General features: G+C 34.0%; 4 protein-coding genes across 6 annotated transcripts in view; 1 reads left to right on the top strand and 3 right to left on the bottom strand.

The window, feature by feature from the left end:
* The window catches only part of LOC126843259 (NADPH oxidase 5), a 69317-nt gene extending 52145 nt beyond the window's left edge, over positions 1-17172 (top strand). Inside the window, exons 4-20 of one of the 3 annotated variants that reach the window (XM_050580656.1) lie at positions 99-213; positions 9582-9682; positions 10338-10458; positions 11194-11344; positions 11762-11972; positions 12190-12416; positions 12515-12703; positions 12779-12972; positions 13061-13382; positions 13443-13617; positions 14159-14328; positions 14459-14597; positions 14705-14930; positions 14992-15108; positions 15206-15415; positions 16185-16388; positions 16470-17172. In XM_050580656.1, coding sequence (XP_050436613.1) covers positions 99-213; positions 9582-9682; positions 10338-10458; positions 11194-11344; positions 11762-11972; positions 12190-12416; positions 12515-12703; positions 12779-12972; positions 13061-13382; positions 13443-13617; positions 14159-14328; positions 14459-14597; positions 14705-14930; positions 14992-15108; positions 15206-15415; positions 16185-16388; positions 16470-16667 — 3070 coding nt within the window. In that variant the 3' untranslated portion in view covers positions 16668-17172. Of the gene's footprint in view, positions 1-98; positions 214-3039; positions 3162-9581; positions 9683-10337; positions 10459-11193; positions 11345-11761; positions 11973-12189; positions 12417-12514; positions 12704-12778; positions 12973-13060; positions 13383-13442; positions 13618-14158; positions 14329-14458; positions 14598-14704; positions 14931-14991; positions 15109-15205; positions 15416-16184; positions 16389-16469 lie in introns of those variants that run through there. The other 2 variants (XM_050580657.1, XM_050580658.1) reach the window with 2 other exon arrangements.
* LOC126843260 (uncharacterized) lies at positions 5101-6685 on the bottom strand. Its single transcript, XM_050580660.1, has 4 exons — positions 6422-6685; positions 5948-6259; positions 5510-5856; positions 5101-5392 (listed from the first exon to the last, which is right to left on the bottom strand). The coding sequence occupies exons 1-4, from the start codon at positions 6683-6685 to the stop codon at positions 5104-5106; spliced, it is 1212 nt and encodes a 403-aa protein (XP_050436617.1). The 3' UTR covers positions 5101-5103.
* Positions 17173-17784: 612 nt separating the features above from the next.
* Positions 17785-18879, bottom strand: LOC126843297 (uncharacterized). Its single transcript, XM_050580723.1, has one exon. It carries the CDS (start codon positions 18853-18855, stop codon positions 17986-17988), a length of 870 nt encoding a protein of 289 aa, XP_050436680.1. The 5' UTR covers positions 18856-18879; the 3' UTR covers positions 17785-17985.
* Positions 18880-24481: 5602 nt separating this feature from the next.
* Positions 24482-25556, bottom strand: LOC126843282 (uncharacterized). The gene is made up of 2 exons (XM_050580698.1): positions 25059-25556; positions 24482-24953 (listed from the first exon to the last, which is right to left on the bottom strand). The coding sequence occupies exons 1-2, from the start codon at positions 25541-25543 to the stop codon at positions 24587-24589; spliced, it is 852 nt and encodes a 283-aa protein (XP_050436655.1). The 5' UTR covers positions 25544-25556; the 3' UTR covers positions 24482-24586.
* Between the last annotated feature and the right edge of the window lie 722 nt (positions 25557-26278).

Here is a 26278-nt window from a genome sequence, read left to right as displayed (position 1 = left end):
AGGCGTATTTTAATACTGAGTTGTACAATAATCAGTTAAAATTTATATGTTTTAAGACTAAAATATGTCTTTAAGTAACATATCAATATTACTGTTAGCAGGGATGAAAAACAAGGGGATTTTGCCGAACAGCTAGAAAGTGTAGCGTACGTGCTATGCGGTGACCAAGCCATAAGTCTGTTGAAATTTAATCAAATATTTCAAGCAAAGGGCGTAAGTAATTCAATATTATTATTATATTCTAATTCTTTGAAATCATAATAATAACCGACAACAGGAGTCGTAGTTAAAATGTTAACGGTTTGAATTTCATTTATTTAAATAAACTTTTAGTCTACAACATATTTACAATAATTGTAACTGAACTAAAACAATTAAAAATTAACAACAATTCACAATATGTTATCTTAGTTTAATCTAAAAATTTAAATAAAACCTAAAATAATATTTTAAATGCATACAATTACAAATTGTAAGAAAACTAGTACAAATCAAATTTATCTCCTTAAATCTCAATATTACTCATTTACTTATGATATTATTTTTCTTATAAAAACAAACATGTAATTAAAATTAATAACAGGTTTAGCATTATTAATAATATCCCCGCAGATAAATTTCAATATAAATGTATATGAATATAGTATGTCCAGTATATAATTTAAAAAAAACACAATTTTCTCATTGTGTATTCATTGCAAAACAAGAAGGTCATTAATTCATAATAATTTGTTTACCTAAGCCCTAAGGACATGACTTCGCTATTCGCATATTTTTTCTAGTGATTTTTTTCCGGAGCATTTCTCTATTGTAAAAAAATTGAATAGTCGCATAACCTTTAAAAAAAAAAGGATATGCCTGACCACCTAAAACAAATTTGTTACGGTTTGCGTAATTACTTGAATTTTTTTTTCATACATCCTTCAAACATACACGACTGTCTGTTCTGGTGTAAAATGAGCTGCTTTGATTTGACTTTTATCACAAACGCTTCAATTGTCATATATTTATTTATTATTATTTATTTTCATGTATATAAAATAAGGCCTCGTTCAGTCGTTGTCCCGTGGCCGACATTTGTTGGTAAATTACACAGTACACATAACGTTTTCAATACAATTACTATTAGGAAACTAGACGTGAGGAGGTGTGGTTTTTTTGAAATTTCTTTGTGTGAAAATTTGATGAATTTGAAATTTTTTGTAAGACATTGGTCGTTCTTGATAAAAACATAATATTGTTTAAATTCCAACAATAACCGCTTGTGTCGTTAATTTATTTCCCTACGTTGAAACATTATTGTGTTCTACAGATTAAATGTAGGTACCTTGGAAGTATTTTTTTTTTCGTGGTATACATTTCTTAGTGATCGAGTGTCTGACATGATAGAAATGAAAAAATAAGTTGAACGGTGTTCCAGGCTTGTAACATATTATATTGTACTAATATATATATATATATATACATAATATATTGTAAATACAGTAATAATAATAATATATTATAGCGTCTCGCGTCAACAACAACTTCGGTGCCGGCCACGAAAACGACATTGTCGTACACGATTTTATGGTTGTCCGACGAGATACGACCAATAGGTTTTGTTTCTATATTTTATTGCAAAGGCCCACCCATTTTGCTCGACATGTACAATTTCACGTGTGCGAGTTATGCGAGAAATATATTATTGTACCATAGGGCGTGCGATAGTATAATATGCACAATATAAATATCATGGCCTGCACGATTGTGGATACAGCTAATTAAATAAAATAAAAAACAAAATGTTTAAATCGCATATGTATATCGGTTGGAACTTGGACCGAATAAAATAATAATACGTTGTATGTCACGTTACGAAATCATATGAATAAACGCCATAAACAAAATATGTATCCACTAGAATCTAGATTGATCTACACGTCATATTATATTAGACTGACGTGAGTTTTTAGGTTTAATACATTGCTCGGTAAATTCGAGTGATTTCACAGCTCACTGTTGAGTTATGCTATCAAAAAAAAAAAAAAAAACAAATGATCTAGATAAAATAAAGATAATTGAATACAATGGTATCTAAGTTGTACAGGTGAAAATACAAAACAACATTGTTTTTATCTAGGTACAGATAAAAATTAATTCATTTTTATCTAGATAACGAAAATACAATTGTTTTGCTATATTAATATCAGTTCTTATAACGCAATCGTCGTTTTGCACGTACAACATTATTTTACCAAACCTAATGCCACTATTTAATTTAATATTAATTTTGTAATTATGATTTAAAATTAGTGTTTTTTAACTCTTCTTTTTACTAAAAAATGATATCGAGTATCCGTAGGAAAACAGGTTAGTTGGCTGGTTATTTTTTGGAGTACCTCGAAAAGACGTAAAGTTTCTTTGAAATAATTATCTGCTGTCAAAAAAAAATTAATATTTACTATAGCTAAATGTTCGTGAGCGTGACTATATTATCATATTCATCGACCGACAGTAAAATTGATTTTATTTAATTATTAGCTATACGTTATTTTATTTTAAAACAATTTTAAATTACTTTTGCCATTAATATTTGCTCTAGTAATTATGAATTATACAAATGTTGACAATGTGCTTAAGAATTGGCCTATTCCAAATTGAGGGTCCGTAAGTTCTTTTATAGTCATTCGATCAAGATGACGCTTTAGGTATTTTTTTTATCAAGACATGTCTCCGCTCTGTTACTCTTCGATGATACCTTTTGCCTGTCTCCGACTACGGGACGACGATTTTACCCGAAGACTCGGATAACAAAATATAAAATTATCGCGCTACATTTTAGCTGTTATTTTCAAACGACGCTTTGCAAAAAACAAAATGCATTTCGCTTTGGGAGCGCAGCCCTCGCACATTGTTCTCCGACCAGGTAGATAAGGCACGGTGTCCGAGTATGTGTGTATTATTATCTATATGCGCAAACGGGTATATACTAGATAATTATATAGTTTTTTTCATTTTTTTATTTTTTATCATCACAGTCGGGCTCGGTGCCCGACTGTGTATTATTGTGGAAACGCGGTATAGACAGTGCACTTTTAAAGAAACACCTGCGTGCGGCTCGCTCGAGCCCTAAGATTATTTATTGCGACGATCTCGGGCCCGAGATAAACACGTAAGACGTAAGTACCGTACCCGAGGTATTTCTATTTGTTTCGTTTTTATTATACAAGCGTAAAATATGTACAAGTGTGTACGTACTACGTACTACTTATTAAATTATTATTATTATTATTATGTCTGTGTTTACTCGGCGACCAAGTGCGAGACTTTGGATTTATTTATGACGCCTCCGACAACGATAAATAATTACACCCTCGCCGTAGGTCCGATTCCAAATTGAATACCGGCCACAGCACTTTGTTCAGTCTGAAACAAGCTCAGACGTGCCGATCAAACGGCTCTGGGGACAGCTTACCGAGCATTATTTTTTTTTTAATAAAAAAAAAATTCGCTACCTATCCGTAAGCTCGTTGAATTCGCCAATCCGCCTTAAATTTATTTGATAAGAGCAAATAATTTCACCCGGCTTAAAGTTATAATAATATAATTATATCATATTGAAAATTATGATTATTCTAATTACTGGGGTATTAAACGAATTCAACGAGCCTACTGATTTTTTTTTTACGTTTAAAGTTATAGATAAATGTTACCGGATATGTTTAGGAGTTTTATTAGACCGCGTACCTACTAAGAGACATTCGGTTGTCGTGTGTGTTTTTCAATCGAATTCGGTAAATTCGCGAGCGATGAGTATCCACGAATTTAACGATGTAATGGTTGTGTAAAACCTTTTTTTTTAATTTTTACTTACATAATGCTTAGAAAATCAATTTGACCAAGTTGTGATAATTATTTGAATTATTTTTTTGAAAATTGGGTTAAAAATATTTACAAAGTATATCAATTTAATTTTAATACTTCAATAATTATGAAAGTTAAAAAGAAATAAATCAAACTATATTTTAACTGAAAAAATGTTAACAGAATTATACGTTTATTAATCCTCTAAACTTTAGATTCTAAAGTATTGATAACAATTTTTTTTTTTTTTGCCTGGATAATATGTGGTACTGAATTATTATTAATTTTTTAAACAAGAGCTGTAGTTGTAAAAACGAGGTACGCCTCCTATTAATATTGTTAGATTTCAAATAGTAAAATTAGATATTATGCAATTTCCGCGCTGAGATGGGTTTTCGACACAGATCAGGTACAATCATTTAGTGTTAGTTACGGTATAATGAGATGGAATAGAGACAATACTCTAGGCCATGTTCAGCGCCGAACACATTATTAAAAAAAACCCCGAGGATTTAACATAGAACAGTTTCCATTCCATGAGTTCTAAATAATAGTTAAAATTGTGCAACGTTACACGAGCATCCTAGTCATATCGACATAATACAAAAATGTTGTATGTTACACCATCTAAAACCACGAAAGCAATTATTTTTGTAGTTGTTTGTGTAAACCTATACGTCAATATACATTAAATAGTCGAATCCTTACAAAACTATTATCTGTGAAGCTTCGGGCAATGCGTCTCGCTCGTGTTATTATGTTGTATATGATGAATAGTTAAAAGTGTTGTAAAAATCCTAACCTCTATGAATAATTATTATAATGTAGCAGCTGTTGGAACTGCACTTAAAAGCGAATACTTTAAAATATTCAATTAGGCGCATGCGTTTTTTTTCCAAAAACCCATATAAAATAGTTAGACATTGATTGACAAATTGGAAAATGTTTAATGTTTTTTAACCGATTTTGTGTTTTTTTTTAATTTTCGGTCAACGTAAATGGTAAACAGCTTTAACACGACCGCTCTCATTCTCTGCAAAAGAACACATAACATATACAAAAAATAATAATCCCATTTTAAACGCACATAATATACTACCATAATATAATTGTTAAAAACCATAATAACAACATATTGCTTTAAAGCTATTGACACTAAATACAAAACTATAATAGCCACTAAATTCTGTTATATCATACCATTATTAAAATGATTATCATTTTAGTTAAATTAAATTATTAAATTATAAATGTCGGTTAGAGTATAAACGGTAGATGCTGAGGTGATTGTTGGATAGGCTTTTTACAAATCAGTAGCTCTATGACAAACACTGAAAAGCTGAGAACTAAACCGAAAAACAATATTATAAACGCCACTTCCAAATCTCTTACGGTAAAAACTTTAGATTTTTCATGATCCTTTGGATTCACGAGTCTGTACTCGTTAAAAATATACTTAGTAACGTCGCTGTTCCACTTGGTCACTAATCCGGCTTGATCTATCCACGACAATACCGTGTTAATCCTCTTCTTGTACGGCGAGTGCCTACAAAGTAGATAACTATAATAGGGTTAGGCCGGAACAACGTTTTGTATTGTCCAAAATCGCAATTTAAAAAAAAATAACTACACAGAATTATCTCACATTTTCCATTGTACCAACCTGTGAACAACGTAGGATATATAATATGATATTAAACATTCGTTCATGGTGTGCAACGCACGTGGTCTAGTCTTATTGCCGGAATAAAAAATATCTTTGAAATGTCCAAGGTTGAATACGTTGACACGTTGAAATCCGACGTGATAGCCATCCGAATTTTTCAAATCGACTTGGCTTTCCCATTTTTCGACTCTAGAGGCTAGATTTCGCAGGTTGGGATCATTGGTTAATATTTCTTTAAAGCTTAAACTAAAGGTACGAATCGGTACATCCGACTTTTCCAACTCCTTAAAAGTGTTTAAATCTGGATAGTGCATGGGCGTACTCAAAAACGTCACTAATGACCCCTGAAAATACAAGTGTCGTTTAGTATGAACTATATTTTAATGGCTATGCTTCGGAGGCTTTGGAGTTTGAGGTTTAAAACACAATCATTACCTGAAATGCGTTTAAAATGACAACAGTGTACAGCAAGCAAAACAAAGTCAACATTTTCTGGCCTGATTGGGCAAAAGCCCTGTTAGTAGGTGCCCCGATAAACATTCTGTACAATTCCAGTCCCAAGTTGCATCCTGTAGGTCCGGTGTGAGTTGTGTTCAACGTAGTCCCCGCAAAGTATATCAGCGCAGTCACTATGTATGTAACCGCCATCATTATCCACACTTCGTATTGAAAACTCTTCAATACAGTAATCATTGGTGGCATAACGCCAGCTTTCGGCGCTAGCAAGCATACTTTGTCGTTTGTGATCTGTGAAAGTCAAATTTATAATTTAATTTGATTTCTTCGCCGTTAATTAATTCTCGTGAACCTCTATTTCGAATTTCCACTTAAATAGTTTTATATATAATTCCATCCTCCCCCCCATCGAAAACGATATGGAGAAATTGACAATGTTGTGGATATATTTACATGTCTAGTGAGTTCCCCAACGTAGCAGCCATAGTCCCTAAGAAAATGACCGTTTGCCGTGAGCTCTGCACGACGGTCGACGACAGCCGCCATGGTGCCATAATTCGATCCGTTGTATTTCTTGTTGCCGTAGAAAATTTTGGCGTAATACTTTTCAGTCAAGTAAACCGGAGTGGCGTTCATCGTTTTTGCCAGCACGTTGGCGAAACTACCGTCTATTCCAATGAACGTGCCGTTGCCTTCCCCTCGTATTACAGTAGGCATTCGGACGTTCATCAGCATTCGCAGTGGTCTCCCTTGGAAGTTACTCGTTCGCGACTGTATCAAGTCCGGTATGGTGTGCAAAGACCCAAGCGGTATGTTTGCAAATTCGCTATCATAAAGACGGTTGTCCAGCGGATTATACAACTTCACCGAAGACGGAGTTAACACGATCGTTCTGTAACATCAAATCGAATATGAGTGAGAACATGTTGAAACGGAAAAAGAAAACGTTTTTTGAATATTGTGAAAAAAGTGAACAATAATTGAAGTATGTCATTGCAAATGCGGTATTTCCAAAATTCCTAACTCTGGTAAAATGTGACAAAATGTAAAGTTCCGATTCATATTTTTTTTCACAATGACTAGTTTGAATCTTGAGTACTTTTTCCTTGTCATTTATTATTGACATGAATGTGTCACACAAGTTTAGAGATAAGAGATTAGTAATGGAAGTACCCGGGTCCTATATTTGTATATTAAGACATAACCAAGTTTTTATGTACTTCCGTGCAGTGGAGGTATTAGCATCAAACTAATGTTTTATTTCACAAGACTATAATTGGAAATTTGTTAACACGAGTCAACGGTAGTCCAAAAACTTGTAAAAATAAAAACAATTTTATTTATGAATTCGTTTGGAATTTTAGATTTTCGTTACCCTTATGTCAGTAAATTTATACAGATTATTTTTTAACATTTTCGTAAATAATATGTACACAATTAATGAAGCCTTTGACAAGCACTAACCGATTCCAAGTACAATATATTATGAAATCAACTTAGACGATATTTTACTTGTAAATGGACTCGTTCTGCCAAATGGCGCTAGCAAATTGCCTGGGGTTCCAGTCGAAATGATCGGTCACTATGATGTAATAAGCGTCAGGATTCCAAATCCAACTGAACCGCAGGTCCACAGGTTCGGTCTCGTCGCCTAAAAAGAACACCACGAAGAGCGGAGGCTTTCCGGGGATTGGTCGAGGCTTTTGGCAAGCCGTACTCCCGGCGTCGCCGATGGTCATCAACAAATGATCTATGTCCATCATGTAAACGCTATGCCATTTCTTCTGTAGCTGACGATACAAATCCTCGGGCACGTCAGACCAATTGTAAGCCACCACGAGTACCATAGGCGACGACGGTAAACCGTCAAACGCGATCTGCACCAATTTGTTGATGATTTCGATGGTTCTGTTATCCGATTTCTGTTTCGCAGGACTGTCCTGGTTTTCCGACAATGTCCGTCCGAGTCCATTCCGCCCTGACACTGTTTTCAGCGTCATCAGTAACACCGTTACCGTGGTAATAACCTAGAAATGTTGGTCGATTTGATTAGTTGGCCCCTTCTCCAAAACGTTGTTTATTAGCTCATGTAAAATATATAATAATTAATAACAGAGATGAACCGATCCGTAATCCGTATTTTTGGTGCAGATATTGTAAAGTATAAAACATAATATATTGGGTTAATAAACCTCCTTAACTTCCTAGAGAACGAAGATTGAGCTGACAGGGCCAAAATTATTTACGTCAAAATTCTCCAGATGACGTTAAATTGAAAAATTTAAACAATAAGCGTTTAAAAAATTGTGATAACATTTGGCTTACTTGAAAACAGTTCATAACCATTCTGAACAATATTATGACTAAACTTGTTTGCCAAAAAACTCTATAAATAAGCTTTTGAGTAATTTCAATGCAATTTAATAACAATTGATCATCGTCTTGTAGATTAATTTATAGTTATCTTGGATATAATTTTAGAAAATAAAACTAATATTATTTTACTGATAAAACGATTAAAAAATTATTTTCGAAACTCGATCGTTCATATACCTATAAAATGCAGTGGTTAATAGTGTATACTCGTTAACAATTTTTAAGTCTCACAACGAGAACGCTCGAATCGAATTTTGAGTGACATACAGAATAATGATACAATTAAAGAAAGTTTTTGTAAGTAAGTTGTTATTATTTTGATACACTCGCAATAAAAATACTCAAAAGTTGGGTTAATAACTTATATGAATAATACCAACATGATGACATTTTAAAATGTATTGTAACACCATCAAAACTGTTTTCTTTATAAACAACCGCTTTTATTATTGCCAACCGAATTGACGAATTACATGTTTTTTGTTTATTGTGCGTTTGTCGTTTATTTATTTTACTTTATTGATATATTTAATGGATGATATAACACTGAGAACATTTGAAAATTCATATTTCGCATATTATGCAATATACTTATCATAAATAATTATATTCATGCGTAAAGAATAATGGCATTTAATTATTACTACACTGTTAAAATTATTTTTTGAATAAATTGGACCAAACCTGTGGAATTAATACATTATTTTAGAATATGCCAAATAACTAAATTTTTAAAATTGCTCAAACTTTGTAATTATATTTTTCCGTGGGGATAATAATACAATTATTATATAGTAACTGATATTGACGTCTCTGAGTATGGTGAAATGTAAAACAAATAAATAATAATATATAAAACTCAATCAGTATTTGTTTTCCATTTAGTTTTGATAAAACTATAATTAACGGCCCGTTTCGTTTAACGGGCACGGGAGTGATCTATAATATGTTATTATTATTCAGTATAATGTTATGATGATTATCAATAATTCATATTAGAGGTATTACCATTATCCACTTGTTTATAAAAATAACCGTGTTCAACGTTAATATCAATAAAATACCTAACACAATATTGTACACTAATCTTGTTTTGGTACCACGCCACGGTTTTTAGTGCAAAATTCGTGGCTGGACATGATTTAATTGGGCTGCTGCGATTTCTGTTGGTCGAAGTTCGTTTACTTTAAGCAAGTCAGTGAGTAGGCAATAATTTGTATTTTCAATTATTTTTAAGATTGTCGAAAAACTATTCCGTCTCGTCGACAAGGATTCAGACGGAGTAATTACACCAACACAAGTGATGGATTTGCTGTCTTCCATCACGTACTCGTCCAGGTAACATTATATTTATGTAAAACTACCAAAGCCAAATAATTTAACTCGAACATGTTTTTTTTGGAATTACATAATAATCAACGATTAGATTTATGTACTTCGTGTCGGATAATTTGTTTTCAATATATACATTTACGCGGTTAAACAGTATAAAAATATGATATAATATATAAAGTATTTTACTTTTACTTTAACAAACACAACAGGGTAATAAAAGTAACGTTTTTATTTCAATTAATAGGTTGATCTATGTAATCGGATTTAATGAAATTTTGCGCAACTATAATATTCAACTGGGTAACCCCAAAGAGGAGTAATTTAGGCAAAGTATAAACAATGCAAACATTAAAAATTATACAAATAACTTTTTAAAATATCAATTACTAACTTTGTATAGTTTATAAAATATTATTTCTTAGAAGTATCAAAGTATTTAACTTAAAATAGTGTCGATACAATAAGTTTCTTATAATAAAAATATCATGTAGTTTATTTATTATGAACTACAGACTTGAAGTTGATTACTAATTTAAAAGGTTTTTTTAAAAAGGATAAATATCGATGGTTAACCATTAGGGGAATAACAATTTATTGAAATTCATCTGTTATTATTATTAACATACATGATAATAATTTGTGCATTGATTTCACTTAGAGTAAAATCCGGGTTCGACAGCGAAAACCTGATGTGGCTGGAGCAGTTGTTCCGGCAGACCGTTGGAGATGAAATGGAAATCAAACGAGATGATTTCAATAAGATTTTAATCACAAAAAACGTAAGCCATTAGTTGTAGTAACTGATTTATGTGACGATTAAAAAAAACACAATGATTTATCATCATTATAAAATCATTTTATCTAATTGATGAAAGAAAATGTTTATTAAGTAGCAAAGATAGGCAATATTTCCGTTTCTTTTAAAAACATTGTTTAGTGTATTCTCATGTAGGTACACAAGTTTTATGTTAACATTATTAATTCATTTCTTTTTAATAATAAACTTATTAGATATTTATAAAAAACAAAATATACACGCAAATTTGATGTTTTTACGTAATAGAACAATTTTTGACAAAAATAAAACAATAACATACAGCACTTAATACACACGTATTAACTGAAAAAACAATAGGAGATGTGAACACTAATTTTATGTTATTAATAATAAAATTAGTTTTGTTTAGCTAAACACATTTTCTTTTGAACTCCGTTTTTATATATTGTTAGAAAAATGAAAGAAATCGCTTGGGAGCTCTACTACACTTATTCCAGCCTTTTTTAGGGAACTTTATAAATTTAGAGAAGATCAGACCTACACCCCCCTCCCCAATATGTTCGCCTATGCCTCTAAATGCAAAAAAAAATTGTTCAAAATTATGAAAAGAGTTCTCGTAAATCACTTGTTTTTTATTGATTTCTCCAAGCTATTATGACATTGTAAAATAATATTCAATATGTTAATACGACAGTATGTTATATTCTAATATTGTTCTGTTTTGGTTTTCAAACAGCCATTCTTCACCGAACGAGTGTTTCAAATATTTGACAAAGACAACTCAGGATCAATATCGTTACACGAGTTCCTCGACGCCATGCATCAGTTTGCAGGTCAAACGCCAGATGATAAAATTCGATTTCTGTTCAAAGTTTACGACTTGGATGGTAAGAAGGATATTGTTGTTATTAAAATAATCATCAAGTTTATTTGATGATTTTCTGACAGCAATGGTAACGACCATTCGTTTCTTATTAAACGCCAGTCAATGCATATCATTCATAAATTGAACGGTTAAAAAAAAATAATAATATTTTAGTTATCTGCTAACTTAGTTAATGTATATTTTACATATTTATATTATAGTGTTTTTCTTTTTTAACAAAGTATCTCTTAGTTTCCATTGTTATGAATTTCACTAGTATTCTTAATAATAATATTTTTGTATGGACTCGATCCCAAAGTGACTACCATTTATAATTTTGAAACGTTTCGCAAGTAACCAACACTTTTATTTATTTACTGTTTTTTTTTTAAATTATAATTATATAAAAAAGATACAATGTATATTCATGTATTCACAGGTGACGGTCTTATACAACACCGTGAATTACAACACGTGATGCGTGCCTGTATGGAAGAAAACGGTATGCAATTTTCTGAAGATCAAGTGGAAGACTTGACCATGGCGTTGTTCGAAGACGCCGACAGTGAATCGAGAGGTGCCATTACGTACGAAGCACTAAAAAATCAGCTACAAAAACACAATGGTCTGTTAGAAAACCTGTCGATAAGGTAAATACCGAACAACAATAAAAATAATAATTGTTATACAGTGAACACTATACCCACAGCAGTATAATGCCCGTATAACATATTTTACATATTATGCGTCGAATAACGCATTTTTTACAATTATTTCGGTTCGTACGATTAGTGCACCATATATTAGTATTTGTTTAAATACTGGTTTGTATAGAAAATAAAAAACAAATTCCATATTGTCTTTCAGCATAGACCGATGGCTAGTACCGCCGAAACCGAAACAGCCGCCGGCCTCGGTCATGGGCAAATTGACTGCGCTGCGGCCTTATCAACTGTCGTTGCCGTACATGCGAAACAATTATGTATACTTGATATTCTTAAACGTTTACGTACTAGTCAACATAGTTCTGTTCGGTACCAGAATTTATCAGTACAGAAATTCCAATATATATACGATCTTAGCAAGAGCTTGTGGTACGGTCGGCATAGATAATTATTACATAAACACAAACCGACAATACAATGCGGACAGGAACTAAATAAAAAAAAATAAAAAATATGACTTTTTCCAGGCCAGTGTTTAAATTTCAATTGCACCTTTGTGCTCGTGCTCATGTTGAGACATTGCATAACGTTCCTGAGGACGCGAGGGCTGTCTTCTTTTTTGCCGCTGGACCAACACATATATTTTCATAAAATCACCGGATTTTTCATATTCGGCTACAGTTTGCTTCATTCGCTAATGCACCTGTTGAACTTCAGTGAGTGATCGAAACGAAGACGTTGACGAGATGTTATTATTTTGAATGCATAATTCGTTTTTTTTTTTTCAATAGGCACCGTCATCATATACGATTCGAATTTAAACTACGAAGGCTTCACCGTGTCCGAATGGCTATTCACAACTGATCCAGAAATGTTCGGCCTCATCGACGGGTATGCAAATCCCACGGGCGTCTTACTGATCGCCATACTGTTGGTCATGTTCGTTTGCTCTCAGCCGTTTGTGCGCCGAGGAGGCTGTTTTGAAGTCAGCTCATAATATTATGCTATTATACAACACGGACGTGTCGCGCCCGCTGCCGGCTATTGTCAGCTATAATATTGTAATGTTTCAGATCTTCTACTGGACGCATCTGTTGTACGTGCCGTTCTTCCTGTTGCTGATTGTGCACTGTCCGAATTTTTGGAAATGGTTCGTCGTGCCCGGTTTGATTTACCTGTGCGAGCGTTTCTACCGTTTCTCGCTGATGCGGTCCGAACACGGCAAGACCTACATCAGTTCCGGCTTGCTGTTGCCGTCGAAAGTCACGCACTTGGTCATCAAGAGGCCGCCACACTTTGACTTCCATCCGGGCGACTACGTGTTCGTCAACATACCTGTGATAGCCAAGTACGAATGGCACCCGTTCACGATCAGCAGCGCTCCGGAACAAGAAGGTAAGAGAACGGCGACACGCGCGACTTGTCCGATTTAATACTCGCAAGACGGTTTTTCAGATTACATGTGGCTGCACATACGGGGCGTGGGCGAATGGACCAACAGGCTTTATTCGTACTTCGAACAAGAACAGCACAAGTTGCACTCGCTCAACGAAGAGCTGCCGGGCTCGGTCAACGACAATTCGTCCGTCGTCGGCACCCTGGAATCGTCGACAATGAAAAAACTACAAACGTATACTTACATTTTACCGTAGGAAATCCGCGGGCCAGTTTCGCCATTTTGGATCACTGTTCATATGATGTGTACAGGCTTAACGTAAAATCACCAAGTGAAACTGGCCGAATCGCGTTGTTCACATATAAATCGCTTCATGCAAAAAGGGCCTCAGTCCTTGACTTTAAACTTTTGGATAAATGAAAAAAACGTTTGATATGTTTCAAAATGCATAAACAACATATAAGGGCTTTATCAATGTTAATAGATATTAAACAGTAAAATTACATTCTGTAAACAATAGTATTATTTTCAAATGCAGTCCAGATTATTAGCATTTAAGTATGGTGGACTTAGACCCTTTTTACAAAAATCAATAATTTTCTTAGTAATTTCTGGTAACGGAACTAATTTTTTTTAACATGAATCGATGCGTCTAAGTAAAGTGATAACGAATCTGTAATAAACACGTTTTTTATAAAATGGTGTCTTAGGCCCTTTTTGCATGGAGCGATTGTTATCTCGGTTGTTTTGGAACGTTAACAGTTTTTTTTTGTAGAACATTGCAAAGAACGTTTTCGGGAAGGACCATTGACGAATCGGCCAAAGGCAAGTATAAACGAGGCGGAGATTTCAGCTACACCAATCAGAGTTTTAGCAGTCTGCCGGAAGACTTTCAGATAAGAGGCTCCGATAGTGATAACGTGTCTGGAAATTCAAAACCTAACGGTATAGTTTTACGTTTGTTTTTTGTAATAAATCCAAAAGTCAGTTCGGGGTGGATGGCTGCCCAGAGTTTGCCGTTGGAATTCCAGTAAACGGTATTTTTGTTTGTTAACGGTCTCTGCTTGCTTTACAGATGCGAGAAAATCCGTGAAGAAGAAAGTGCAGAACACCAATCTTCATAAACTCGTGCTGATCAACAAAGCTCCGTTGTCCAAATCGTTATCTATGCCCGACATGGACAACAGGATCAAAAAGAGAGAACGCCTTTTGGCGTACGTATACCTATTTTCTTTTGCGACTGCGCCTGTTGTTGTTTTTTTTTTTTTCTTAGCTAGTTCGACAACTTTCTTTCAAAATCACCTTTTGTTTTCTTCGTCAGTTTGCGCACTTACATGCGATCGGAATCCGAAAAGAGTTTCGACGAGTGTCAAATGAAGAGAGCCAGACTACAGTCGCTGGGTCTGGCGTACCTGAGCCCTCAGAACAAATCGTTGGCGCAGAGCTTCCGGTACATGAGGCACAAACCCACCATCATCGCGTTCAAGACGCCCAGCTTGGAAAACTGCGAGAACAAAGTGTCGTCGTACAGCATCACAATGGAAAACGTACGTTCCTCCAACGGTCGGTAAAAAAAAAAATCAAATACAATACCTCGTATCGTTTCAGGCGTCCAACATTGGCAGCATGGAGTTCGTGACTAACGAGAACAAGTCGAACGAAAGGCCGGACGAGGACAACAGCGGCCGATCGCCGATAAATTATCCCGTCGGCAAACCGTTAGAAGTGAGGCGATTGATCCCAGTGCCCCGCTTTTTTTAATCGGTATACCTGACGAATGGTATTATGATTTTTTTTTTTTTTTTTTATTATTTCCATTTAGATTTACTTGGTAGGCCCGTACGGCGCACCGTCAAGTCATATATTCCGAGCCCAACACGCGGTGATGATAGCCACGGGCATTGGCGTCACGCCGTTTGCGTCCATTCTACAATCGATCATGCACAGATATTGGAAGGCCAGGCACACGTGCCCCAAGTGTAAATACCCGTGGGTCAGCGAAATACCTCCTACGGTGATGCACCTGAGGAAGGTGAGGGCGGCCAACAAACGGTTATCGACAAACTGTACACGTCGTCGGTGTTGGCTGAACAAAGTCTACGAATAACCCAACCAATAAGCATTATAATTTTACTATGACATGACATATTGAAATATTGTTCAAATACGATTTTTGTCCACTCTTCGAACTCGTTAATACCCAAGCGCGGGGGTTGAAATGGACTGGACAATATTAAAGGCAGCCCGATTACTAATTTATATACCAAAAAACCGGCCCACAAGTGGAATTGGATTTAAATAACTGTTATTTTAATTTTTTTAAAACGGCCATTACAGTGGGGTCAAGCCATAGAGGGGACGGAGAAGTCACGAGTCTTTAGGAATTGTAATAAATAAAAGTAAAAAAATCATTTTTAAATAAACGCTTCGATGCAAACTTGTAAAAAAAAAATAAACTATTATTTCATGTTTTCCGTTGAAATCGTATCCTCTAAAAAAGTATAAAAAAAACCGAACTATGAACAAAAAATTATATTGTATTTTTATAGTAAGCGTGGACACGAATAGGGTCGATGGTCTGTCAATAACAACATTATTTTTTAAGAATAATATTAAGCCAATTTTAACCTAACCTACGGGGAGGGGATATCTCCATTCGACATTCCTACCTTGCTGGCACACGCTGTTGGACATAATGGTTATAAAGTTTATTTGTGGATTTTTTTGCCCAACTCCGATCGTCGTCGTCGTCTACGTAGAAAAGTAATTTTATTCTAAACAATTTCGATTATTATTTTTAGGTGGACTTCTTTTGGATTAATCGCGACCAGAGATCATTCGAGTGGTTCGTCAATTTGCTATCGCAACTTGAAATCGAACAAGCCGAGCTCGGTGGTGCCATGGAGAGGTTTTTAGAGATGCACATGTACATTACCTCAGCGTTGCAGAAAACCGACATGAAAGCGGTCGGACTTCAGTTGGCGTTAGATTTGCTACACGAAAAAGTAAAACAATTAAAAACCAACGGTTACGCCGCCTTTATTTTTATATTTATTTTTTTATAACATTTTTATTTTAATGTTTAGGAAAAACGAGATTTGATCACCGGATTGAAAACGAGAACAAACGCCGGCAGACCGAATTGGGACAAAGTGTTTAAGCAGCTGTTAGATCAAAAGAAAGGAAAAATCACAGTGTTTTATTGTGGACCACCACAGTTGGGTAGACTGCTCCGAGTAAAGTGTGATCAGTTCGGATTTGATTTTCGAAAAGAAGTTTTCTAATATTAGATAAACGCGGTTTATGGATTTTTTTTTTAATGTAAAAAAGTGATCAATGTCTTTATTTATATAATATTATTGTGTTTGTAATCAAGTCATGATAGTAGTTACCATATTGTTAAAGAAAAGACTGCAATCGAGTTACCAACATCAATGTTACCATAAAAAAACGTAATTTTAAAATTGAAATTCACCCTTCATTTATAACATCATTTACTTCTAAGGTCATTCAGAAAAAACAAAATAATATAAATGACACTACGTTAAATATTAGTAATTGCTTATCAATTTATAAGTAATGACTTAAATTATATTTATATATAGTGCCGTGATAATCATTCAGTTTTGTTTAAGGCGCCTTCTACTTGATAATTACTGTTGTATTATTACCTATTATTATTATTATTATTATTATTATATTATTAGAAGTTTAATTTATACACGATCTTATTATACTCTGATGTAAAAATAGATTAAGTATTTATACATTTAATATTTTTAAATTCATAACAATTCAATATTATCGAAACAAAAAAAAAATATGTACAAAATTTACTAAAACTATAAAGCTGAAATTATTGTAATAATATGTATTTTAAATTTTTATGTGCGTTAAACTTAAGCATTATTTTATAATAAAATTATACGTGTCTTTAAAAATAAATTGAATTAATTATTTTACCTGAACAATCATTTTTAAGTTGGAATAGTATGGTGCGTTACTAAAACGCTCATATTTCAAATTATTAGTCAATGTTATAACTGAAGTTTAACACTAAATTTAGTTACTTTATAACTAAACATCAATAAAATTTAATTATATTGATAATTCTTATACTTCAATCAAATCTGGGGAAAATGTAATAACATAACAAATAATAACTACAAGTAACCGTATTTTCAAATAACAATAATTCGAATAAATTGGCATTACACAAATAGTTTTATTTCAAGAAATATTTTTAGTATTATTAATAATGTATGTCATTATTAAAAGTACTTATCCATCGTACAATGAACGTTCAATTAAGACGTAACAATAGCGACATATTTTTTATAGTGAAGAATAATAATAAATAATAATACCAAAAACAGTATAACTGAAATATGTATGTATTTATTTAAATAACTTGAGACATGGTTAAACTGTAAGTGTTAAATTTGTTATAATTTAACTGTCAATAGTTAACAATAATTGTTTTTGTATGTATAATTCATTGACTATTATCATTTGGTATTAATAACCGAATTAGAAGCTATTTTCAAACACAGGAATAAAGAAATCATTGAAGATCGTTATGGTCTGCTCGTATTTAAGGCGTTATATTACTTCGGTGTATATTTCGACTGGCGGTAAAGCGAGCAGATCCTCCCAATGTTGCAGGCTCATCTCGCTGAGCGGCAGCTCGTCGAACAGTCGTGCCACCGTATCTTGGGTGGTTACCAACATCGACTTGATGTCGTCCGGCGATATGTCGTGTTTTTTCTCCTCGTCGAATACTCGACCGTCGATTTGGTCGATTTTCAATTCCAGGTAGTACTCTTGCAATCCGCTTACGACACACGAGTCGGCAATGGTGCCCAAGACCTGTTCGTATCCTTCGTCGAACCGCTTCTTCAGGTCCTGCGCGCTAAACCCTTCGTGAAACCCGTGACCTTTTTGCTTGGCCAGAATGCCGTTGATCGACCTGTACAAGTTGGACAGTAGCGCCAACCGAGAGTCGACGGCCTGCAGCATGTCCATGTATTTCACCAACAGGTTGGCCAACTTGACGGTGTGCGTCTTCAAGAGTTTTACGCCGCCGCCGCGGTCGATCATCTCGATGATCAGATAGGTCTGCACGGACATGTGTTTCAACGTCAGGCAGGTCAGCGCGGAACCGAACAACCACAAACCGTACCTGACCGTGGTGCCCGAGTATCCGCCGGAAGCCACGATGCTCTTGATGGCCAAAAACGGGTCCAACCCGTTCTGGTCGTCGTTCAGCGGCTCTATCAGTCTGGTGGCAGCCCACGGCACGTCCTTGGCGAGCACTTTTTGCCGGAGCACCGGGTCCCACATAGTGTCCTGAGCCAGCACTTCGGTGAGTAGTTCCAAAACTTGCGAATGACCGACCACCGACATGGCCCGGCAAAGGCCATGCGAGTGCAGTAACGCCAGCCAAAAAGTCAACGCGCCAAACATGATCATATCGTTGTACACGGAGTACACATCACTAGCCTTTGCGCTACAAAAAGCCTTACGTTTCGTCGTATTCATTTTTTTACGTTTGTTTGTCGTGTAGTGTGTAAACATACGTTTCGGTATATTATACATACAGCGGTTGAATTTGCTCACACACTTGGTAAAACAATAATTTCCTATGACGATGTGATAAGCAAAACAAAGTGTACTATACAATTGGTCCATTTTTTTTTCTTTGATATTTTTGATTTGACTCGATAAAATTGTCGTCAAATCGTACACACAGATCACAATATCATTGTTTTCAATGTGTTTGGCAGTTAGACAAAAAAATATTAAGAATAAAAACCATACAATACCAAAATAAAAAAAATGTATGGAACTACGTTTAAATATTAGATAAATATGTAACATATTATGTCCTACATGGTTCAAATATAGTATACACAATTTATACTATACAATTTATACAAAAAAATATTAAGAATAAAAACCATACAATACCAAAATAAAAAAAATGTATGGAACTACGTTTAAATATTAGATATATAAGTAACATATTATGTCCTACATGGTTCAAATATAGTATACACAATTTATACTATACAATTTATACAACAAAATATTAAGAATAAAAACCATACAATACCAAAATAAAAAAAATGTATGGAACTACGTTTAAATATTAGATATATATGTAACATATTATGTCCTACATGGTTCAAATATAGTATACACAATTTATACTATTATGCATTTTACTTTTGACACTGCTGACACCTGATATGTCAAAACTCATTTTATGAACAGGTCCGCAACGTCATTTAAACTTAAGCCATTCCCTAAGAAACCTTTTTTTTTTAAATTAATTCTCAGGATTATTAGACATGTCATCGGTTATTTTTTTTTAACCTTAAGCACCCCTGTAAATCGAAATAGCGTTAATTAAAATCTGAATAATTCGGATTTTTTATAGATCTCCATGTTCAAATAGTCTTTTAGGTAAGATTTACTTCGCATTCAAAAACAATTGTCTTTAAGCGGTTTTTATGGTTATCCGTTTTATGTGGATTAATTCTTTATAGTGTTAATAAATGTTTATCTTGTAAAGTATCATTTTTCTTCTCTGCTTGTTTTTGATACATGGATTTTTTCTTATGAGTTTTGCTTACCTTTTATAAGATTTTAAAAGCAAATCGCATGATTATGTTATTGTTTTGTTGTGTAATTTGTAATTGAGCGTTACTTTCGTGCGTCACGGTAAATCATACAATAACAGACAAATAAAATACAGCTAGGATTTAGTTAGTTTATGTTTCAAAATTTGTCTATAATATTATTTACTGTTCGTAGTGTAGCAAAATTATATTATAATGTAAATAAATAACATGGATATCGTATCCATATGTTGTTGTATTAAAACATGTACTCGCCAAAGAAGAACGCGATTCAAACATTTTGCAAGAAAATATGGTTTTGCTATATAATATAAACTATACGTGTATCGGTTAAAACAACTATATGGCTAATATTCATATAGTTTTTATGTTACTCAGTTAACTAACTAAGTAATATAATAAACTATACTTATATTATAATATAATTAACTAATTAATATGATGCCTACAGTTATAAAAAATATACATTTCATGTGCATACTATTTTTAGGTATAAGTAATAGTAGGTATATACAAATAATTAATTAATTTTTAGAAAAACAATTCGTTAAAATTAAATAATCTGTCATCATGTAATGCCTTTCTTTGACAATTAACGAAACATTGGGGGTACTATCCCCAAGTGCATAAATCAACAGCTGCTGTCCACTGCTTAGTATTTACAGTTAAACATTTGGAAATGCAGTATTTAATGAAACATGCCTGGTTAAAAAACAAAACCAATTCGTTTTTAGAATTTTCTTCAAAAACGAAAGGGCCTACTGAATTCTATAATAATTATTGTTATTATTTAATAAAATTCTTTATTGAAGTACTACTGTTTACTTATAAAATATACAGGGTGTCCCATTTTAAAATACTAATCGATTTTTCTCTAAAAATACTAATCCAATCAAAAAGTTGCTTATTAGAGACTTTTAGAGTACAAAGGAGGACGTTATAAAAAAAAAAAAAATAGGGTCCAAAATTCAAAATGGCTGACTTACGGTCAAAAACGTTTTTTTTTTAAATAGAAACCATGTATTTTTTGTTAACCAAAGAAATGTTCTTATCAAAACTAACAACTTTTGTAGGAAATTTTTTTCGGTATAACCCACAATTTAAATGGTAAAGCCCATAATTTGTAAATTAAGTATTTTTAGTTTTGTTATTTTATTTTGATGCATATGGTAACCTTGTCATGTGTGGTAACCATGGTATTTTTAGTAACTTTGGTATGTGTGGTAAACATGGTATGTGTGGTAACCATAGTTTTTGTCTTTGTGATACACAGAAAAGAGGATAACCTTATCGATAAAGATAATGATAAACATACCACGGTTACCACTCATACCATGGTTACAACACATACCATGGTTACCACACATGCAAGGTTGCCATATGCATTAAAATAAAATAACAAAACTAAAAATAGACAAAGATACTTAATTTACAAATTATGGGTTTTACCGAAAAAAATTTCCTACAAAAGTTGTTAGTTTTGATAAGAACATTTCTTTGGTTAACAAAAAATACATGGTTTCTATTTAAAAAAAACACGTTTTTGACCGTAAGTCAGCCATTTTGAATTTTGGACCCTATTTTTTTATTTTTATAACGTCCCCCTTTGTACTCTAAAAGTCTCTAATAAGCAACTTTTTGATTGGATTACTATTTTTAGAGAAAAATCGATTAGTATTTTAAAATGGGACACCCTGTATATTACACAAAATGTAATACTATGTTGTCGATGGCAACCATAAAGCCACTGAAGAATGTCATCGTTTAGGACGGTTCCAATTAAGCAAATCACAAAACATTATATTATTATTAATTTCCATTTATAGAACCAATACAGCACCACGATAAACTGGATGGTATTCAATTAATAATATCTTTGTATTACATTATATTTCATTGAATTGCACACCATCGAGTGATACTCCTTTTATGTAGAGTTGCTATATTTTAATCAAATATTACAAGTATATTATCTCAAACAAATTGCATGTGTACGATATAAAGTATTTATAACATGTCTATTGTTGTTTGATTATCGTCCGAATGAGCAATTCATAAAGACCAATTTTTCATTTAACGACTTATAATGTGTACACTAAAGTTTGAATGACATCATATTAAAAACATATTCTGTAATTTAAATTGTATTTGATTTAACTATTGAAAATGTACACATTTAAATGATAATATGACATGTTTGTGTTTAATGGAAAACAGATATTCAATGATATATATAATAGTGTTACCGATTTTGATAATATGGCTAAGAATTCTGCTCAAAAACGATACAACGTTATAATTATTAATTATGCACTGGAACACCAATCAGATCTTCCCAAAGTATGAGACGCATCGTTTTTGTTGGTAGATGATCCAACATTGCTGTGAGTTTATTCTTACTGGACTGCAACATACTTCTCAGGCTGTCGGTTTCGATTTGGCCGATGTCGTCCGCGTTGAGAATCCGATCGTCCACGTCGACTCCCAATATCGAATGATAATGTTGCAACGTTTTCAGGGTACACGTGTTCTCGACAACCGTGTCCATGACGGTTTTGTTGTTTGCGAAATTGTCTTTGGCTTCCAGCGGGAACAACGCCGTGGTTATCTCGTCTTCGGACTTGTCCAACAGCGATTTCAACGTCCAATAGATTTTGGACGGCACGTTCAACCGGTCGTCGAGCACACCCAACTGATCCATGTACGTGACCACTTGGTTGCTAAACGCCTGGGCCACGTGGTAGATGTCGGCGTTGGGCTCGGAGCGACCGATCAGCTCGACGACGATGAGCGCTTGAAACGACAAATGTTGCATGGCCGTACAGGACAACGCGGTTCTCACCACAAACATGCCAAACTCGGACGCCTCGCTCGTGTAGTTGTACTTGTGGACGACGCCGTCCACGACCAACAGCGGCTCGATATGGCCGTACAGGTCTTTGCTTATGCCCAGATTTTTCAGCAATTTGCCCGCCGTCTCCGATATGACGTCGGCGGTCGGATAACTAATCTTGTTCCGTAAAACTGGTAACCAAAACTTGTCGACGTGCAGCATCTCGGTGAAGAACTTCATCCTCTCACTGTGAACGAACGGCGCGGCTGAAATTTCATTCACCACAAAAATGGCCATCAAAATATAATTTACAACAAGCATATTGTGTTGTTATTGTCTAAATTATTATGATATAATATCGGTATTGTTTCCAACCGATACCGGGCAAGAAAAAAAATACTATAATGTTCGCAAAGAAACTATCAAAAGCTTACTTTACCATGTTTTTTTTGTTTTGTTATGTTCTTCCCCGATGTTTGTTTTAGTGTTTAAATATTGAAAACAAGTCAACACAAAATACTAAAACGACAAACGGCGACCCGTAGAATTTTCAAAAATCGGTACACATGTGTGTGCGCCAATTTAAAAACATAATAACAATTCGTGTTGTGGAAAATATTTGTGAAGATTGAATTCTTGTCTGATTTATCGATTTGCCTGCAATAATATGGTGTGTCTCATCTCACACTCGATTTACAGGCGGTCATGTCTAAAGGGACGATCGTATAAGTAAATATAAAAAATTGTACAAAAACATCTCTAACATAAGTTATAATAATAGTTTTAACTTTAAAGCGTTATTTTATTTTACATGTACAACTGTCGTGAATATAGTTGATTCTTGTTGAAATCATAATTTCTTTTTTTTTTCCTATAGATTTTAACCGGTAGTTTGCTCAATTTTTAAACTAATTCAATAATTTTATCCCCGAATCTAAAAATGTTGTTCCCGCTTAGGACCCAGATGTTGAGATAAATCATGATGTAACCGAGCGGTTGCATTATATTATGGAATCCTAATTATTTAAATAATACCTGAAACTGATATTTTTGTTATACTGAGTTCTCCAAATAATTGTATCGCTCATCACAAAGGTATTGACTATAGCTACAAGCTACAACAAAACTGTAGCGTACCTATTTACAGTGGGTGATTAGGGTGATATATCTGTTGTGCCTTTACTTTTAAAAATATATTATTTAAAATCTAATTGGTTAATAGAAAACTCTTCCTGTTAACGAAGAAGTTTTAGAAAAAATGTCACATAAACTTTAATAATTTGTTCACCTAACGAACATGTTTTAAGAAAAAATGATTTAAAGAAAAATTTTTTTTATCAAGCGAACTTTTATAAATTGATATAAAATACATATAAACAAACTGTTACCAGCATTATGCTTAAAGAAAAAAATACGGTTCACCTTTTTTGATCCGGCCACAGTTGCAAGATTTACGAGATAAGGGAGTCATAGGGAAATTATTTTGTTTTGCATATTACCCTCCAAAATCTAGATGAAAAATTGTAAATACGCTACTGCAAAAAAATATTTTTAATACCGAGTAGGTAGATTTCAATTACTAAATTTATTTTTATAACTTTTAAACATTTTTAAGGTTGTAATGTATATTTTATTAGAATAAATCATGCTGTCTATAGTAGTTGTTAGATATAGGTGTATAAACACTAAAAGCGGGTTGTCAAATGCAGTTTCCGTATTATTAGATTCACTGAACAGTAGTATCTTCGATGTCTTCGTATGGTTCAGTGTTGTCTTCCCAGAGTACCAATTTCATTTGTGTCAGCGGCAAAACCGAGTAAGTTTTACCCATCTGTTTTTCGGTATTAGTGGCCATCAATATTATCTCATTGAACGAGACTTTTGCTTTTTCACTATCGTCGAAAATACGGAAGTCGATTTTCACTCCAAGCTTGTCGTAGTATTGGTACACCGGATTTTCGGTGCACGTTTCGCATAAGATCTTGTGTGAATCCTGACTCAGGCTGTTCAGCGTGTCTCGAGTATTAGTCAAATACAAGGTCGTGAGGTCTTTGTTGCCTCCCAGCTCTGGATTTGCCAAATCTTTGATCTTCCTGTAAACGGTTGTCACGATTAACAGGCGTTTGTCCAAGGCCGCCAGCACGTCCATGTGCTCGTACAGCAGATTGGCGAGAAACTTGACGCGCACTTGTACGTACCTGGCCAAAAAAGCGCCCAACTCGATCAGGTAGGTAGTCAGGTGCATCAGAAGGGACACGTACTTGAGCGTCATGCACGTCAACGCGGTGCGCATCACGTACACGGCGTAATCGACGGCCGTGCCCTTGTAGCCGCCGCTGACGATCAAGTTGTTCAAAACCAAAAACGGTTCGATCTCCGTGCTGACCTCCAAGTCTTCCAGCAGGTCGTAGTTTCCAGGTGCTATGATCACTTTTTCGCCGTCTTGGTTCCGCTTGATTTGCTGAATGAGAACAGGCATCCACACGTCGTCGGCGGCCATTACGTCTTTCAAGAACTCATATCTGGCCAAGTTAGACACCGGCAACGCTTCACATTGGTCGCCATAAATAAAAACAACCGCATTCACAGCCAATAACAAAATGTGAAACGACCGCATCGCAGTACAACAGCACCTACAATATACAACCAACAATACACAGACTCGAATAAAATAAACGTACATGTAACAACATGTGTTGTTCTACAGCGAATATAACGAAACTTTAAAGTTATATATTTATTTTGTCAGTATATATTTTTCCCATTCTAAACATTGAAGTACAGATGTTTTCGGTTGTTACTCAATTCATCGAGAACAAATAAAAAACAATAACTATATTTGTCGATGAGTAAGTCCGAGAAAAAAAGCGTTTTCGGCATTCCGTAACAATTCAAAATCGCTAAAAGTAATCAAAAAGGACTTATTTATCATACATAAACACATTGATAGCATACCTAGCTCAAATGTGTAAGAAATACGATTTTCTCAATCGACAGCTCAGTGCTGCGCTCAAAACAGCCAGTGCATACTACTTGTTTTTAGTTATGTCTGTGTACTTTAACCTAACCCAGCACTTATAAAAGTTAGTAAGAGTACGCAACAATTACTGAATAAATAGTTGGGTTACTCAGTCCCACCCCGCCCCCAATTTGAACACTAGAGATGTTTATTCAGAAAACAAAAAAATATGTAACGAAGAATATTGCTAAGTCAAATATTACCCAAAACCCCTATGGGGTGAATTCAGATAAAGACTCAAATGTTTTACCATCTCTCTTACTGTAATTTTGTAGATTTTCATCGTGGATATTATTATGTAGTAGGAGCTAGAAATAATACAATTATGAAACTAAGCAATATATCTAGGCCAAATGGCAAACGATTAAAGCGTTTATACAGCGAACATTTATATTTATT

This window comes from Adelges cooleyi, unplaced genomic scaffold, assembly GCF_023614345.1.
Source record: "Adelges cooleyi isolate 19-005CV unplaced genomic scaffold, UGA_ACOO_1.1 ACOO_flye_CR_arks_rails_tigmint_CR_PRNA_574, whole genome shotgun sequence".
Taxonomy (NCBI): Eukaryota; Metazoa; Arthropoda; class Insecta; order Hemiptera; family Adelgidae; genus Adelges; species Adelges cooleyi.
This window is presented reverse-complemented; position numbering and strand designations above follow the sequence as displayed.

What these genes read in the sequence shown, in the direction of transcription:
- LOC126843260 (XM_050580660.1), bottom strand. Translation starts at nt 6,685, where the DNA reads ATGCCTACTGTAATACGAGGGGAAGGCAACGGCACGTTCATTGGAATA. An exon ending in TTGGGGAACTCACTAGACAT is followed by an intron (nt 6,260 to 6,421) that starts GTAAATATATCC and finishes TGACTTTCACAG; the next exon opens with ATCACAAACGACAAAGTATG. An exon ending in ATATCCTACGTTGTTCACAG is followed by an intron (nt 5,393 to 5,509) that starts GTTGGTACAATG and finishes TCTACTTTGTAG; the next exon opens with GCACTCGCCGTACAAGAAGA.
- LOC126843297 (XM_050580723.1), bottom strand. Translation starts at nt 18,855, where the DNA reads ATGATCATGTTTGGCGCGTTGACTTTTTGGCTGGCGTTACTGCACTCG.
- LOC126843282 (XM_050580698.1), bottom strand. Translation starts at nt 25,543, where the DNA reads ATGTACGTTTATTTTATTCGAGTCTGTGTATTGTTGGTTGTATATTGT. An exon ending in TTGGGCGCTTTTTTGGCCAG is followed by an intron (nt 24,954 to 25,058) that starts GTACGTACAAGT and finishes AACCGTTTACAG; the next exon opens with GAAGATCAAAGATTTGGCAA.